The sequence below is a fragment of the Suricata suricatta genome, chromosome 12 (assembly GCF_006229205.1).
Source record: "Suricata suricatta isolate VVHF042 chromosome 12, meerkat_22Aug2017_6uvM2_HiC, whole genome shotgun sequence".
Classification (NCBI taxonomy): Eukaryota; Metazoa; Chordata; class Mammalia; order Carnivora; family Herpestidae; genus Suricata; species Suricata suricatta.
In genome coordinates, this window is record NC_043711.1 from 18,892,499 (window position 1) to 18,908,054 (window position 15,556).

Genomic DNA, 15,556 nt, shown 5'->3' on the forward strand with positions numbered 1-15,556 from the left:
TGCACAAGCCTCAAACTGCCCATCTCAACTTCGTTATTCCCAGGGAATCCAGATTTGGTCCTGGGTGAGACATAAGGACCAGGTTAGAGGTTAGAGAAGTCCAGCTGGGGCAGGGCCTTAGGTCTCCCGCACAAAGGGAGCCTTGGGGCAGGGTGGGCAGTGGAGGCCTGGTTTGGCACCAGTACTGTGGCTTCCCTGTCCCAGCCCTCATGGGTGGGTGAGGCCGGTGGGAATAAGGGGTCTGCGGTCACTTTGACGGTTCAGCGGGGAGATGTGGCTTGGGGGCCAAAGACCTGTGGCATCCTCCTTTGGGACCGCCCTCCCCCCCCCCCCCCCCCCCCAAGGCTCAGACTTGGACCTGGCTGCTCAGGTCCTTCGGTAAGGGAGGAGGATGCGAGGCTCTAAGGTGGGGTGTGTGGGGCAGGAGAGAGGCGGGGAGGCCTGGAGAGGGGCAGGAGGGGGGCGCTCAGATGCGGCGCGAGGCGTGGGCATGGACTTGGGGCTGTGGCCGGGGAGGCAAGCCCAGGAGGAGCAGCAGCTGCAGGGAGACTAGGACGCCCAGCGACGGCGGGAAGGAAGCTCCGCGGCCACAGTCTGAGGTATCTTCCTGCGGGAAGAGGCAAGGTGCAGGTCGGCGGGCGGCCCAGGGAGGGGAGGGGAGGGGAGCGGGTTGCCAAGTGCGCTGCTCTCTCCTCACCGTCGCGTTGTAGTCAAAGCAGATGTGCGGGCCTCTCCGGTATCGCGGTCTCTGCACCAGTTCACACTGCTCCGGGCCGTCCGCTGGGCATGGGTGGGGAGTCAAGGAGGCGGCAGGGCACGGAGGGGGCACGCGGGTCAGGAGGGGGCGCGGGAGGCGGGGAGCGGCGGGGGCAGGATACAGTGTGTCTCCTTCTGCAGCAGCCGGCCAGTCTCACACTGGCTGCACAGCGGCTTCTCGGCCACCACGAACAGAAGGTTGGTATTGGTCAGTCTTTGCGCGTGGAACAGCCTGGAGGCAGTACGGAAAGGCGGGACTTTGAGACTCGCCCCGCCCCGCTGCAGCCCCGGCCCCGCCCCGCCCCGCGCCCACCTGGCAGACCCCGCCCACGGGCCCCGGGGGAGCCGCAGCCAGCCCTCCGGTCCCCCTCCCCACGGGCACCTGGAGCAGTTTCCGCAGTCGATGATGGCGTTGTAGGAGGCGTTCACCGACCCGAAGTAGTACTGGGTCTGTTTCATGACGCAGCTGCTCTCGCGCGCCTCGGGGTTCCCCTCCGCCTCCGCGGGGTCTACGAGGGCCCAGAGCACCTCAGCCCCACCCATTCACCCTGGCAAGGTCTTGGGTCTCAACCTCGATCAGCCTTAAGACCCATCTCCCTTTGGGATGGGTCTGGGCTTAGACTGGGGAGGGGGGTTCGAGGAGGGACCTCTAAAGCCCCACCTACCTGCCTGGAACCAGCTGTGATAGATGAGGCCATAGAGAAGTTGCTGGAACAAGGACCTGCAGGGCAGGGGTCACTGAGTGGGAGTGGTCAGCAGAGGCCAGTGCCCAACCCCACAACTTCTCTTGAGCCTTTCAGGGCAGGGAGCACCCTTGCTCAGCTCCCTTTCCCCTCGAACTCACCAGGCTGCAGCCGAGGTCCACCAGGCCAGGTTAAGGAAGTCTGCGATGGTGGGCTGCAGTGGAGAGAGGGGCTACTGCTGTCCCTGAACCTGGATCACCCCCAGCTCTCTCATCAGAGGTGGAGGGTCATCTGTGGGCAGGTCTCCCAGCACCCCCTCCCCCATCTCCAGGCCAGGCACCACTGGGGCTCACCACAAAGACCCCCCGGGGTGCAGCACCCAGGTTGCCTGGGGGTTGGGGGGCGCAGGCTGCCTGATAGTCGTAGGACTCTTTGCGGGTGTAGAAGGAGTTATTGTAGAGTGCCAGCATCAGGTTGGCATCCACCTCACTGAAGAACCTGCCCACCTGGGAATGCCAGGAGGGAATGGTAGTCACAGGGGTGGCAGTGCCACACCCCCATAAAGCTTAAACCCCAGCCCTTTCTTTCGACCCTCTTCCTGACCCTTACCTGGTCCCACTGATGATTCTGGTTTGACAGCACCAGGAATCCCCCATCATCAATGAGGACACAGAGCAGGTCCTGAGAGGTGGGGAAGGGGGAGTAAGATGGAGAGGGGCTCAGGCCCAGACCTTCTTCCCCAGACCCTGGCAGTCAGGTGGTTGGGTAGAAGGGCACCACTCCCCCAGTTCTGGTAAAGCTGTAAAGTCAGGGTAGGATGTTGAGACCCTCAGGCCAAACGATGTCAGTTGGGATTAAGACATCTGGGATCAGGGTAAGCTAGGGTTTGGGGCACACGTACCTCATTGTTAACCTCGCAGTCCATCTCACAGTGGCTGCTGGGACCACACTGCTGGGCAGAGAGCAAGGACCATAAGGTGCCCGCCAGTCTTCCCCCTCCCATCACCCTTCGTACATCTGGATCCCCAGGCCATCTGGAGTGAGACTCCAGAATGGGTTCTCCTAAGCTTACTGCCCCCACACCTGCCCAAGTACCTTCTGAGGCTGGTCCTGGTGGGTTCGGTTGCTGGCTAGCACCTTGAACTTCTCAGCCCAGGCCTCTAGGTCCAGCTTAACACCTACCACTATAGGGGAGAGCAAAGGGCCATCAATGCCTGCCTTCTAGGGCAGCACCCTGCCCATCATCTCTTTCCACACCTCCACCCAGGCATTCACCTGCTGGCCTCAGTGTGCGTCCACCCAGGCTGAGCTCCACAGCTGTGCTGACGAGGATGCCCACTGTGTCATTCTCCAGCTCCAGTGGCCTTAACAGGGCTGGAGGTGGGGTGGGATGGTCAGGAGTAGAGGGGCTGGTGGTCACACTGACCACTCTGTGCTGAGCCTGTGGACCCAGGGGCCCAAGCCAAGTACCCAGTACTCAATGTAGTGTTTGGCACAGCTTAGCTCTGTCTCCTCATCTGCCCCAGTCTCAGCCAGCCTCCTGTTTGAGAGGGGCCTCAGAGAGCAGAGCCTAGCCCTGGGTGAGCAGACAGGGAAGCCTCAACTTCCCACCTGCTGCTGGGCTCCTTGGAGGATACTCACCATCCTGGTGTGGGGGTTTGAAGACATAGCCATGGTTGTCCAGGCTACGGCGATAGAAGCTGGCATTGAAGGGTTCCGGATTCTCCGTCCAGTCCTCCGCTGCTCTGGTTATCCAAGAAAGACAGATCAGTAGGAGAGGTGGTGTATGGGGGACAGTGTCTCAGCCAGGTGCAAGGAGGCCTATGGGCAGCAGGACAGAGGCAGGGTCCCAGGCAGGGACCGGGTGTTGGGTGGCAGGTCACTTACTTGTTGGGGAATACACGAGTGATGCCGCCATCAGTGGCAGCGAAAACGGCCAGAAGGCTGTACCTGGGGGGCAGCAGGGAGGTGAGTCACAGGCCTGCCTTCTGCAGGGCAGGGCCAGGGCCTCTGGGCCCATCACAACCTGCTGCCCCCACAGGCGGAATGATGCCTACGTGTTAAGATCCTGGTCCCGCCACACACGCTCCACCAGCTGCTGTGTGATGCCTGTGTCCAAGATCAGGTTGTGAAGAAGGAAGTTGTTGCCTAGAATGAGAGGTTAGGGGTGGAGGGGATATCTTCTTGTGGCTCCCTGCCCACTCTCCCCCATACACCCAAGGCTCCAATAGGAGCCTTCCCCACTACCTGGCCCAGGCCCTGCCCTGGGCTTGGGTCTGCATCACATCTGCCCGGTCTCTGGGTTCTTTTGGGCTGCCCCCTTGTGGCCTGGGCACTGCCCAGACCCGGCTGCCCCACCAGGCACTCACACTGCTTGGAGTCTGGAGTCACTTTCTCCATGAGCTCAATGAAGTTTTTCAGGAACTCGGTGTTGTTGTCTGAGGCATTCAGGTCCTTGCAATACTCTCTGGGGGTGGGGAGGGGCAAGAAGAGTGGGCTTGGGGGGCTGGACAGAGCAGTAGGGTTGAGGTTTCCCAACAGGCCTGCCTGGCCATTGACTGAGAAGCATGGGCCTTTGGCAGGGGGTGTGTATTCTTACGGGCTGCAGCTACTACATGACCGTGACTGTGATGGTGGGTGACAGCAGGCTGCCACCTCTGAATAGGGGTGGAGCTGATACAAGAGTGATGGTCCGCTTCCTCCAACCTGGCAGGTTCTCCCTCCAGGGCATAGCCCTGCAGAGCCTCCCATGTCTCTTGTGTAGCTGGACCCTGACTGCACACCTGGGAGGCCCCAAGAGATGCCTCGTGGCTGGCCCGTCCACCTGTATGCTGTGGCGTTCCCGTGGGAACAAGGTGGGAGAAGTCCCGTGCTGGCTTAGCCTGAATGTAAGACCTCAACCTGCTGCTTCCTAGCTTTGCACCTTTGGACGACTCACTTCAGCTCCCCAAGCCTCAGTTGTTTTCCATCATGCCACAGAGGGTGCCAGGAAGTCAGTGGGAACATGTGGGTCCTCAGACTGGCTGCTCTTTTTGCCTGGAACACTCTTCCCCAAGATGTGGACAGTCCAAATCCCTCGCCTCTTCAAGGCCCTCAGGCTCTGGGTCCAGAGAACATAACATGGGAGTTTTGGGGCATGGGAGGCCTTCCTGGGGCTCTGCTCCCCAAGAAGTCGCAGTGAGCAGTCCCTCCACCCTGGTAGATGGAGCTCTCTCTCTTGCCCAATCCCTTATTCATATGGTTGCCACTAGAGGCCTCCCCGCTGGGCAGAATACAGCAACATTGTGGGAATTTTTTAAATGCACTGCTTCCCTAGGCTGTGCTAGGGTGCATAGTTTGGTAAGGGCACCTGGGACTGGGTTTCAACCCCCCCACCTGCTCTCTGGCCCCTGTGGCCTTTGTACAGTGCATAACCTGTAATTCTGGGGTAGGGGGCACACCTGACACATTCAGAGTGATGCCCACACAGCTGTGCTTCAGATACAACTCCCCCACAGTGCCCCCCACCAGTATGTATGTTTATATTTGTGGGTTACTTCATTCACTCACCCACAAGTATTTATTGAGCTCTCCTAAGTCAAAGATACAGAAGTGACAAAAACAAACACAGTGCCCTCTCTTGGGGTCACGTGTGCCACACAGGCCTTGTCACTCATTCTCACAGTCACTAGTGCACACAGCCCACTCCATATTTACACTCAGACTCTTAAAAACATACACAATTACTCACAAATACAAACACACGTCTTACAGAGAGAGGATTTGTGGGTGCATGCACACACGTGGACACACATGGAGGTCAGGAATGTCCAGAGCCCCCGTGTGGTGCCTGAGAGTGCCCATGGCTCTCTGTCAGCTGTACCCACCTGCCCTCATCCAAAGCAGGCCGCAGGGGAAGGCTTCACCCTGCGGGGGGGGGAGGGGGCGCTGCTGGCCTCCTCGTTTTGGGCCAACAGGCAGAACGTGTATACCCAAGGATGTGTGTGTGTATGCTGAGTGTGCTCTTCAGGGATGGTCCAGGCCCAGCCTGCACTGGGCCCTGACCCCATCGCTTGCCAGAGAACCACTTCAAAGCCCTTGTACCCTCCACCTCCCCCAGTCCTCTGTGAGCCATCACACCCACACTCGGCACTGCCGACAGGGGCTCTGGCTGGCTCATCCCCAGATCCACACAAACACTGACTGACACAGGACAAGGATGGGGTGCAGGGTGGGGTTTGGGGAGGGTACCACAAACCAGAGCAGCAGCTGCCCAGTGAGGAGTGTGCTGTGGACAGCCTGCCCAGGGCAGAAAGGGTCCCTCCTGGTGGCCCAGGAGGGCAGGGAATATCAGCAGAGTCCAGAGCCCTCCTGCCCCAGGCCTGGTGGGGGCTGGAGCTGTGGGCAGCTAGCCATTGCTGCCTGGTGCGGCTGCATGGCCCAGGTATGCACATGGCCGAACATACAGGGCTATGCATGGGGCAGGGGAGCGACACTGCACAGGACACACACACACAGAGCTCCAGGCAGCAGTGCAGGAGGCGGGGCCGGGGTGGTTGGGGCTGGGGAGGACACCTCAGCAAGGCCACACGCAAGCTACCTGGGAGCAATGAAAACATGTCCTTCAGACTCAAAGCTGCTGGGGAGCAGGAACTCAAAATCTGCAACAGAAACGGGGGGTTATCCGGCGGGGGCTGGGGAGGCAGGAGGCCAGGGGGCTCAGAGCTGATGGGGGCTGAAGGGACAGGGCAGAGGGTGGCTTGAGGGAGGGGGAGACACCAGCAAAGAGGGAACCCGCCACTTCCACGTTCAAGTTCGAGCCAGAGAGAAGGGGCGGGCAGAGAAAAGGGGAGGGCGGGGCGGGGTGGAGGGCCTGTGGAGACTACAGCATCGCAGGAGGAGGGCAGTTATAGCCAATATGTTGCCCAGGCCTGGTCCTCTGTCGGCAGTGAGTCCCGTGGCGTGGCTGTATATGCTTCCATACGGCTGTATAGCACATATACACGAACACACACACACACACATATATATACACACACTGCTATATATATGCATGGTCTGGGGGAGGCGCCGGTCTCGCTCTTATCACATCCGTAATGGAAAAAAACCGCATGCTGAGCTTCCTTTGCCTCCAAAGAGACTTTGAGGAAGGGAATTGGCTTTTGGCTGCGGATTTTTATCTCTCTTTCTTTGCTGCAGCTGTTTGCATTTTGGTAGGTCTTGCTTTTGTTCTGTGTCAGGCATCAACATGGCCAAACCGAGGGGGTTTCTCACGGGCACAGACAGTCCAACCAGAGACGGTGTGGGCAGCTGGGGCTGGGCTGCAGTGCATTGTGGGGGTCCAGCAGTCTTTCCTGGGCTGGGGGGCTGGGTGAGGGGAGACTGTGCCTGGGCATGTTGCCACACTGTGGGATGAAGGTGTGGGAGCCAGGAGGACACAGGAATGCTGCATGAACCTGTACACCTGCCCTCTTGGGCTGGGAGCATGAGGCCGGGTGGGGAAGAAGGGTGGGTCTTGACACTTCCTAGGACCTGTCTGGGTTCATAGCAGCCAAAGAGGAATGCCGGGGCTCCAGAGAAGGTGTGAGGTGCTCTTAGGGACCTATCAATTGGGCCTGTGCATGTGTGTGAGAGTGAGCACATATGTACATTGGAGAGCATGTGTGTTTGCATGTCTGTGCATGTGTACAAGGGTCTTGGTGTGGGTCTGTGAATCTGGGCTTCTCTGAGGCCTCTCCCTGCCCAGCTGGATCAGCCACTTGGCTGGTCTGCATCTTGGAGGCATGCCACTGCCCCTTGGCCTGTTGCACCCTGGGCAGCCCACCTTCCAATCCTGTCTTCATCAAGGTTCTGGCCTCTCTGTCACCCCAAGGCTTATTTTTGCAGAAGAGGGGTCTTCTCTGTTCCCAGATACTCCCACAATGCACTGCAAGATTCGGGAAGTGGGCTTGGGGTGCCTGCAGGGACTGGGCAGTCACTGGTTGGACTGTTGCTTTCTGATGGGACTGTGAGGCAGGGTTTGGGCACAAGCCGACAGGGAACGGGTGCGGGGGAGGGGAAGGAGGAGAAAGAAAAAGGAGGTAGGTGAGCAGGGAGACTAGGCTATAATTGTCATTGTTACCAGGGCCCTGAATTTCTGGGGTCACTGGGAGGGATGTGGAAGGGGGAGAGAAGACAACTCAAGCCAGTGGGAGTAGGGCCTGTCCCCCACCCCCACCCTGGCCAGTGGGGCCAGCTATATTTCCTTTGATGGACTAGGTGGGCCAGGGTCCTTCTTAGGGCTTCTTGGGGAGCCCTGGCTTCTAGGCCATGGGGACTGGGGACAGGACCTCCCCTTGTGGCTCCCCATGCCTATCTGTCCAGGCAGGGGTGTCTACGCACCAGTGGCAGAGACCCTCACATGCTGCCCTCTCTTACCGTCCTTGTTCTCCACTAGAGTCTGTGAGTTCACTGCCTACCTTTTTTTGGGAATGTCTGGCTTGGGTACCCGTACCCCTAAGTACCAGAACTTATTTCCTCCAAGCTCTTTGGTGGCCCTTGGGGTCCAGACATATTTCCTTCCATTCCTGGCTAGTCTCACTGTCCCTGAGTCTGCTTTTATTTCCCAGGGGAACAACTTCTCCATACCTGACCCCCTACCCCCAGGGGCACCAAGTACCAGGGTTGGGCTGGGCCAGTGGGCCTTAGCAAAGTCTCTGGGGGCAGTGGGGGCAGCAGGGGACAGGGGCTGCAGCACCTAGGCCAGTGCCTAGGATGGCTGGGTCTGCGTGGCTCTCCCAGTGGCATGGCTGCTGCCCTATCCTGCCCATCCCAGAATCAAGGTGTAGGGCTTCCAAAGCCTTCTGTCACCCCTTTGAAGGCTGCCAGCTTCTGGACCAACTGCTGGATATCACAGGAGGGAGAACTATCCCAGAGGAAGCCTCATGTGGCTGGCACTTTCCTTTCCCATAAGCCTCACATAAGCCCCACTGAAGACTGGCCTAGCCCTACCTATCAGGCCCCCTGCCCTGCTGGGTGGGAGGTGGTGGAGAGGCATCCAGCCCTGTCCCCACTGTTGAGTTGTCTTGGAGGGACAGAGTAGGTGGGGTGGGCAGGTGCCTGCCCAGAGGGAGAGAGGATGAGGAGGGGGCCTGAGCTCTCAGAACACGCCGGACACCACCCTACAGGCAGGCCCAGGAGAAGGGCCCCTGGCTGTATTAGGGGTTTAGGGATGAGGGAAAAGGCAAGAACTAGAGGAGCCAAGGGGATGCTGGGAGGGAGCCCTGGAGAGCAGGGGTTTGGCTGGTCCTGGGCAGGGAGGGGGGCAAGCAGGGGTGTGAGGGTGGGTGGGGTGGGGAGAGGAGGGTGCACTGGTTCTGAATATACTTGCCCTTCAGTTTGCTGATTGGCACTGGGACAGTCCACCAAGAGAGAAAGCGAGGAAAACAAAAACAACACAAACACAAAAACAAACGAAAAGGGGGAGGGGAAGGGGAGGGGCACAAACAATATTTTATTCAATGGCTGTTTGAATGAAAATATTGTGTCTCATCATCATACCGAAAGGAAACTTCTTGCAAAAAAACAACATGAGAGAGAAAGAGAGAGCGAGAAAACTCAAAGGAGATGAGCCCCAGTCGGCCAGGCAGGTGGGGGGGCGCCCGGTGGGGCCGGAGCCCCAGCCTCCCTCCCAGTGACCTCGGGCGGTGGGCAGGCGGGGCCACAGGCTCCGGAGGCCTCTTGGGGGAGGCCCAGGGTGAGCAGGACATGCAGGAATGAGCCACAGGCAGAGGAGTGGGCCGGGGAGGGAAGGAAGATGAGAGGTCCAGAGAGGAAGAGGGGGAAGAGTGAGGGAGAGGAAGAGGCAGGGAGGGTGGGAGATGTAGGGATGAAGGGGGGGAACAGAGGGAGGGAAGGAGGGAGGAAGAGAGAGAAAGTAAAGGTGCTGGGGCAGGAGAGAGAGGGAAGGAGCAGAAGGGAGAGGGAAGTGGGGAGACAGAGAAGGTGGGGGTGCAGGGAAGGGAAAGAGAAGGAGGGAGGGAGAGGGAAGGGAGAAGGGGAGAGGAGGAGGAGAGAGAGAAGGTGGCAAGAGAAAAGAAAGGGCAGAGAGAGTAAGGCAGTGGGGGTTGGAGGAAGGTGAGGGGGTGGATGAGGGGGAAGGAAAATGGGGGAGAATGAGGGGGTCAGAGGAGGGGGAGAGAGACCCTGGGGGGGTGGCACCACAGGGGGAGAGAGCTGCAGGGCGCAGGGGGAAGGAGAGGTGAGAGGAGGGGGTGTCTTCCAAGAATGCAGCCCCCAGAGGTGTGCGGGGGAGGCAAGCTAAGGAGGGAAGACACGCAGTAGGAGAAACTAAAACCAAAAACCTCAACAGAAATCATGAGAGAATGGTCTGGAACCAAATCTGAGAAAAGGCAGGCATGCAGATTTCCACAGACTTTCCGATGGCTGGTGCCCCAGCCTGCGGGCACCTGGGGGTGGGCAGACTGGGCAGGAGGGGCTGCCTTGCTGCCAGCGGCTGGCTATGCTGCCTGGGGCCAGCGGCCAGGGTGCGGGGCAGAGGCAGGGGTGCAGGGCACAGGCAGGGGCCGGGCCACTTACACTTGACCTGTAGGATCTGGTCGCTGAGGTTGGCTTGGAGGTAGAAGGTGCTGTAGGGTGGGAGCACAAGCCCTAGGCTGGGGAGGAGGGGAGGGGAGGAGCATATGTCATTGCTGGGGAGAGGTGGGCCACACTGGCATTCAGCCCCCCGCTTGGAGCTGGACAGAGTGGCCCAGGCTGTGAAGTCCCCTCTCCTGACCACCAGGGCCACCTTTCCCTGTTAGTTGTGGGAGGTTCACTCCCCAAACTCTTCTGGAAGCCTCAGAACTCCCAGCCCCAAAGCAACTCCATCTCCTCCCTCTCCCCCGCCACCCCAGCACACCATGTACCCAGCCAGCCTCCTCTATCTGGCCAGGGGCAAACTCAAAAGGGACAGAACACTGTCAGAGAGCTAGGCTGTTGGGTGCACAGCTACGGGAGTGGGGTCCCTTAGTCCCCAGAGACTTAGGCCATGTGAGAGCCATCAAAAAGCAGGGCTGGTGCTAACACCAAGAGTAGCAGTCACGAGCTGGGATTAGGGTGTAAATGAGACCAGCTCTGGGGGCCACAGGAAGACAGCCTGCACTGCTGGGCCTGACCCACAAGTGTACCTGCTCCGAGGCTGTGGTGCCTGCTGAGAGCAGGTCTGGGGATGCACTGAGAGTGACATCCTGGGTGCAGATACCCAGGAACACAATTCAGGCAGGGATGATATAAGAGGGTGGTGTGGCATGGGGAGACATCAGATGCACTGTCTTGTCTCTATTCAGTGTTCCTAAAGGGCCAGCAAAAGGCCCTTGGGGCATCGAGTGTCCTGGGGTGAGTAGTGAGCAGCCTGGCTGCTGGCACACCACCGGGATCATGGCTGCAGTTGTTGAGAACCTGCAGACTGGGCAAGGAGAGGGCTCAGACTCTGGGCTCTGGGGCTGCCCCACCCTCCCTGTCTACCCAGTCCTGCCCCACTCACCTGTAATTGGTGCTCCTTATAGGCACCCAGGTGTAGTTCCTCATCACCTCGTCTACGTACCTCTGGGAAAATAGGCTGCGTCAAGTACTTGGGCCAGTAGGCAGGGGTGGGGTAGAAAACTGGAGGATGCCCACCCTGACTCTGTCCCTCTATACCATCTTCTCACCTCGTCCAGGGACTTGACCAGCGTTTTGATCTGCTTGTGGCCCTTGTTGCCATCGATCATGCTCCGGCGGATCTGGAAGGGCCAGAGATGTGAGGGGTGGGGTCCCTACTCTCTGCTGCTCTGGGTGCCCCCATCCCTACTCCTCTCCTTTTCCTTACCTCCTCCTTGTTCTCATCCTCCAGCTCAGCATCCAGGAAGTCCAGAGTCACAGGCTCGCGGAAGTTGGTGGTCTGTGGGAGGCAGGGCAGGAAGTCAGGGGTTCCCATCTTGTAGAGTTTACCCCCCTCCTGGCCACCCCTTTGGCTCACCTGGGGCTTGAGGTTGGGGTGCAGCAACACGTAGCCGTTCAGGTCAATGGCAAACACATAGCCGTTAGCTCCAAGCTGGGGGGCGTAGATTGGGGGCTCAGGGCCTGGAAGGCTGGGCAGGGATTCCCCAGACTCTGAAGCTCTTCCTTAGCCTGCTTTTCATACCACTGAGGGGTTTGCCTGCTCAGCCAGGGGCTCCCCACATGCCATGTGACCTTGAGCCTGTTTCTTGAGCTGCTTCTCAAGCTCAAGTTTAGCAGGATGGTATCCCACATGCACCAGGCCTTGCTGAGGCTGACCGGCAACACGGGACCACAATGTGATTTGGCCTTCTGCCCCAACTGCCCCTAATTGTCATGAAACTGTCAATCAGCTGGACTGTTCTGCCTCCACTGGCCCCTCAAAGCTGCTGTCACCCTCCCCTCCACTCCCCACTACCGCCTCCTCCTAGGCCCTATCTCAGTAGAGTGTGTAGGAAGGAGGGTGCCCTTGAAATTCCTGGGTACCCCTTCCAGGTGGAAGTGAAGGAGGAGTGAATGGGACCCTGGACTCACCCTTAGCTCTCTAGACCATTTTCTCACTGCACAGGGAGGCCAATGACCTGGGGCCTTCATGTGGCTCAGGGGTGGACATGCTGTCACACACACCTCACCCCTACCCCATTCACAACCAAGACTGAAACTCTTCACTGCAGGTGCTGGGCTAGCGACACTGACCTTGTTCCTCCCTGCTTTAGATTTTGGTTTTCACCTTTAGTCCTTTGCCCAGAGAGTTTCCTGCAACTCCAAGTACACCTCCTGTCTATCTGACAGTCCAGGGGTCAGCAAAGTATGGCCCATGGGCTATATCTGGCCTGCCACCTGTTACTGTATGGCTAAGGATTTTTTTTTTTAACATTTTTAAGTAGTTTAAAAAGACTGAAAAGGGAATTTTATTTCACGACACGTGAAAATTATGTGAAATTTAAGTTTCAGGATCCACAAACAAAACTGTATTCAAACACAGCCATGCCTATTTATTTATTTTGTCTGTGGCCGTTTTTGCAGTGCCATAGCAGAGCTGAGGATGAGTATTTACACTGGCAGAGCCTATAATATTCATAGTCTGGCCCTTCACAGAAAGTTTGCCGACTCCAGCTCTAGGCCCAAGGTCACCTCCTCTGGAAGTGTCTCCTGACTGCCTGAGTTTAGAGGTGTCCCTGGAGATGCTGCAGTCCCCATCAGACTCCTCTGCTGAGCCTGGCTGGTGTCCCTGTGGGAGGCAGAGCAGGGTGGAGAGGCAGGTGGATACTTACCGTGTAGTTTGGAGTCAGCCTCTTGATGTCATTCAGAGCCACGTCAATGCCCATCACACCCAGGATCAGCTGGTTCTGGGAGCAGAGGCATGGGGTCTGAAATGGGTTCAAGTCCACAGGGAAGCCCCACTGTCCAAACCTCATGCCCAAGGCCTCAAGCTGTTCACAAATAGTTGCCCCTGTCTAGTCTGAAGGCCTGTCTGTCCCTCCTCCATCCCAGACCTGCTAGGGTATGCCTAGCTGTTCCTTAGTGGGGAACCTTACCTTCTTTTCCCCAGGGCCATCTTGTGTCAGGTTGAAAACAGGGAGGGTCCCTGTCACCACCAACCCCAGCCCCTGAAGGGAGAGGAAGAGAGCATGAGTTAGCCTCCTGTGGCCAGCCATGCCCTACCCTGAGTGTTCAGAGGATGGGCTCAGGCACAGGCCCCTTTTTTTCTTCTGTGGTTTACTCCCATATGGGGGCCCTTAAGGAACTTGACCTTGTGGACACATCTGTGGGGGCCCAGAGGCCTTACCAGTGCATCCTCATACACGTTGGTCCACTGCACCTGCTTGGCCTCCTTGCCGGCCAGTACCATGGGCCTGCCCAATACATCCAGATATTCCTGGGGAGAAGGCGGCAGGGGTCACAAGTTCACACGCCCACTGCACCTTCTCTGTTCTGCCTCCCGGCATATCAGCATGTCACCAGGGGGCGCTCTCACACCACAGGAGCCCACTGTTCACTCCGTGGCCAGGAGACAAGGTGCTGGGAGGACGGGGGGAGGTGCCCTATAGTCTCACCTGCGTGTTAATGCGGATGGCTCCAATGGAAGGGATCTCAAAATAGTAACCTGTGAGGGAAGGGGACCAGAGGTGGGTCTGGGTGGTATGCAGGACCCATGGCACGGGGGCTTCTGTACCCTGTGGTGTGTCAGCAGCCTTGGACTTGTCCCTCAGGCCTCCTCTCTGGTGTCACTCCTCCCTCAAACTCCTATCTCTTTAGAGCTCCCTTCCACTGCCCTGTTAATGGGACCAATGCTAGGGAAACGGCCATGAGTATAGGGGTGTAAGGAAGCAGAGGCAGGGTGAGGTCCCTTTTGCTCGGATGGTAGTGACATTCAGAGTCCACCCAGAGGCCAGGCCCAAATGCATGGAGAGGTAGACTGAACAGCAAACAGACACAGGAGCATATCAGACAGGAGATGGATGGACAATGGACAGACAGATGGGCAGAAAGATGCTCAGTTATATGGACAAGTTATACAGCCAGACAGAGAGGTGGACAGTCACATGCACAGGAAACTGGGTAGTGGGTAAAGAGGCAGCTGGAAAGCTGGAGGTATGGATGGACAGGTGGACAACCAGCCTGATGGACAGCAGGGCATGGCAGGCAGGTCCCGAGGCAGTGATGCTGGACACTGTACCTTTGTTGGCGCAGGCCATCCACTGCAGGGGTGTGACATCATAGTTGTGTTGCCCCACAGAGAAAGTGAACACACGGACCTGTTTGGGGTTTGGGGTTACTACTGTGGCCACCAGACAACAGCCCTTCCCTGAACTGGGCCCAAGTCAGGGTGGCCCCCACCTGGGCTGCGTCTCACCGTCCGGTTGGGCCAATTGTACTTCTCAAAGACATCCTGTACACGGTCCTCACCACCATCCGTGAACATCATGATCATCTTATTGCAGTTGGCACGAGTGATGTTGGACTGGTCAGGAGTAGGTTTGGGGTCAGGCAGCTCTCGGCCCCTCCCCGGTCCAGGGGTGGGTCTCCCTCCCCCTGGAAGGCCTGGCCCTCAGGCCCTCCTCCCCACAGCAGATGGTGCTATCTGCCCGAGCTGCCTGTTGGGCACTAACAAGGCCATTTGTCTTGATTTCCCCAGTGTCACCAAGCCCAGACCTTTGCTTGTCCCCAGCCACCCGCTCACCCACCCACAGGGCTCACGTTCTGCAGCTGGTCGAAGGCATACTCAAAGCCGGCCTTGTAGCCTGTGGTGCCCTTGGCCACCATGCCCTGCACAGCTTCCTTGAACACCTTCTTGTTACGCACATTGGCCTGCACCAGGTGTGTGAAGCATGACACAGGTTGTGCCTTTTCATTGAACTGCAGGGACAGTGAGAGTGGTGAGTGGCCTCAGGCTGGCCAGGGCAGTCAGCTGTTGCACAGTGCGGGGGTGGTGTGTATGACCCATTCCTCACCCGCCTACCACCATGGTACTAACCGAGGCCACGTTCACGTAGTCATCATCAGAGAGCGTGTCCAGCATCTCACAGACAGACGTCTTCATCAGCTTCAGGGTCAGCCCACTCACGCTGCCACTCCTGGTAAGGTCATGGAGATGCCAGGTAGGCCTTAGGCATTCCCCTGCCATTGCCTAATGGGTGTTTGCAGGCAGCAGATTCTCACCCCTTGCTCCCCCAACCCCTTCTGCCAGCATTGCTCACTCACACATCCACGATGATGACCATGTCCTTGGGCGACGAGGCCCCCTGGATATACCTGCCCAGGAGAAGCCTCAATTAGGGCCAGCCTGAGACCTTGTGGGTCCTTTCTTCCTTCACCCACATATTGATTCAACATGTTTCTACTGGGCATCCACTGCATGGGCCAGACAGGGTTCTAGGCACTGAGGATATCATATTAAAAAAAACAGTCCTTGCCCATGACATGAATGACCCTGAGCCAAAGGAGGGGTGAACAGGTGATCCAGAGAGGGGGTAGGAGGTGTGTTCCCTGGCCTAGGATGAGGCCCCAAGGTCTGCATCCCAGCTGTGTGCAGGAATGAACAGGTGGCAGGGAAGGAGGATGTTATGGGGTACTGTGGGAGAGGCAGAGCAGAGGGTGAGGTGTCCAGGGCTCTGATG

General features: G+C 58.2%; 1 protein-coding gene across 11 annotated transcripts in view; it reads right to left on the reverse strand.

Moving 5' to 3' along the window:
* Positions 1–349: 349 nt before the first annotated feature.
* Positions 350–15,556, reverse strand: part of CACNA2D2 (calcium voltage-gated channel auxiliary subunit alpha2delta 2) — a 139,253-nt gene continuing 124,046 nt past the window's right edge. Inside the window, exons 9-39 of one of the 11 annotated variants that reach the window (XM_029918575.1) lie at positions 15,141–15,191; positions 14,914–15,013; positions 14,637–14,795; positions 14,293–14,400; positions 14,116–14,194; positions 13,493–13,542; positions 13,225–13,314; positions 12,974–13,045; positions 12,710–12,784; positions 11,416–11,490; positions 11,266–11,337; positions 11,108–11,179; positions 10,942–11,003; positions 9,996–10,072; positions 8,788–8,808; positions 6,019–6,079; positions 3,809–3,906; positions 3,497–3,587; positions 3,327–3,389; positions 3,081–3,184; positions 2,715–2,813; positions 2,535–2,623; positions 2,341–2,388; positions 2,049–2,120; positions 1,793–1,945; positions 1,601–1,653; positions 1,422–1,477; positions 1,139–1,265; positions 879–988; positions 698–786; positions 350–607 (exon numbers count right to left, since the gene is read on the reverse strand). In XM_029918575.1, the coding sequence (XP_029774435.1) occupies positions 467–607; positions 698–786; positions 879–988; positions 1,139–1,265; positions 1,422–1,477; positions 1,601–1,653; positions 1,793–1,945; positions 2,049–2,120; positions 2,341–2,388; positions 2,535–2,623; positions 2,715–2,813; positions 3,081–3,184; positions 3,327–3,389; positions 3,497–3,587; positions 3,809–3,906; positions 6,019–6,079; positions 8,788–8,808; positions 9,996–10,072; positions 10,942–11,003; positions 11,108–11,179; positions 11,266–11,337; positions 11,416–11,490; positions 12,710–12,784; positions 12,974–13,045; positions 13,225–13,314; positions 13,493–13,542; positions 14,116–14,194; positions 14,293–14,400; positions 14,637–14,795; positions 14,914–15,013; positions 15,141–15,191 (2,617 nt within the window). In that variant the 3' untranslated portion in view covers positions 350–466. Of the gene's footprint in view, positions 608–697; positions 787–878; positions 989–1,138; positions 1,266–1,421; positions 1,478–1,600; positions 1,654–1,792; positions 1,946–2,048; positions 2,121–2,340; positions 2,392–2,534; positions 2,624–2,714; positions 2,814–3,080; positions 3,185–3,326; positions 3,390–3,496; positions 3,588–3,808; positions 3,907–6,018; positions 6,080–8,787; positions 8,809–9,995; positions 10,073–10,941; positions 11,004–11,107; positions 11,180–11,265; positions 11,491–12,709; positions 12,785–12,973; positions 13,046–13,224; positions 13,315–13,492; positions 13,543–14,115; positions 14,195–14,292; positions 14,401–14,636; positions 14,796–14,913; positions 15,014–15,140; positions 15,192–15,556 lie in introns of all 11 variants that reach the window. The other 10 variants (XM_029918570.1, XM_029918569.1, XM_029918573.1 and 7 more) reach the window with 10 other exon arrangements.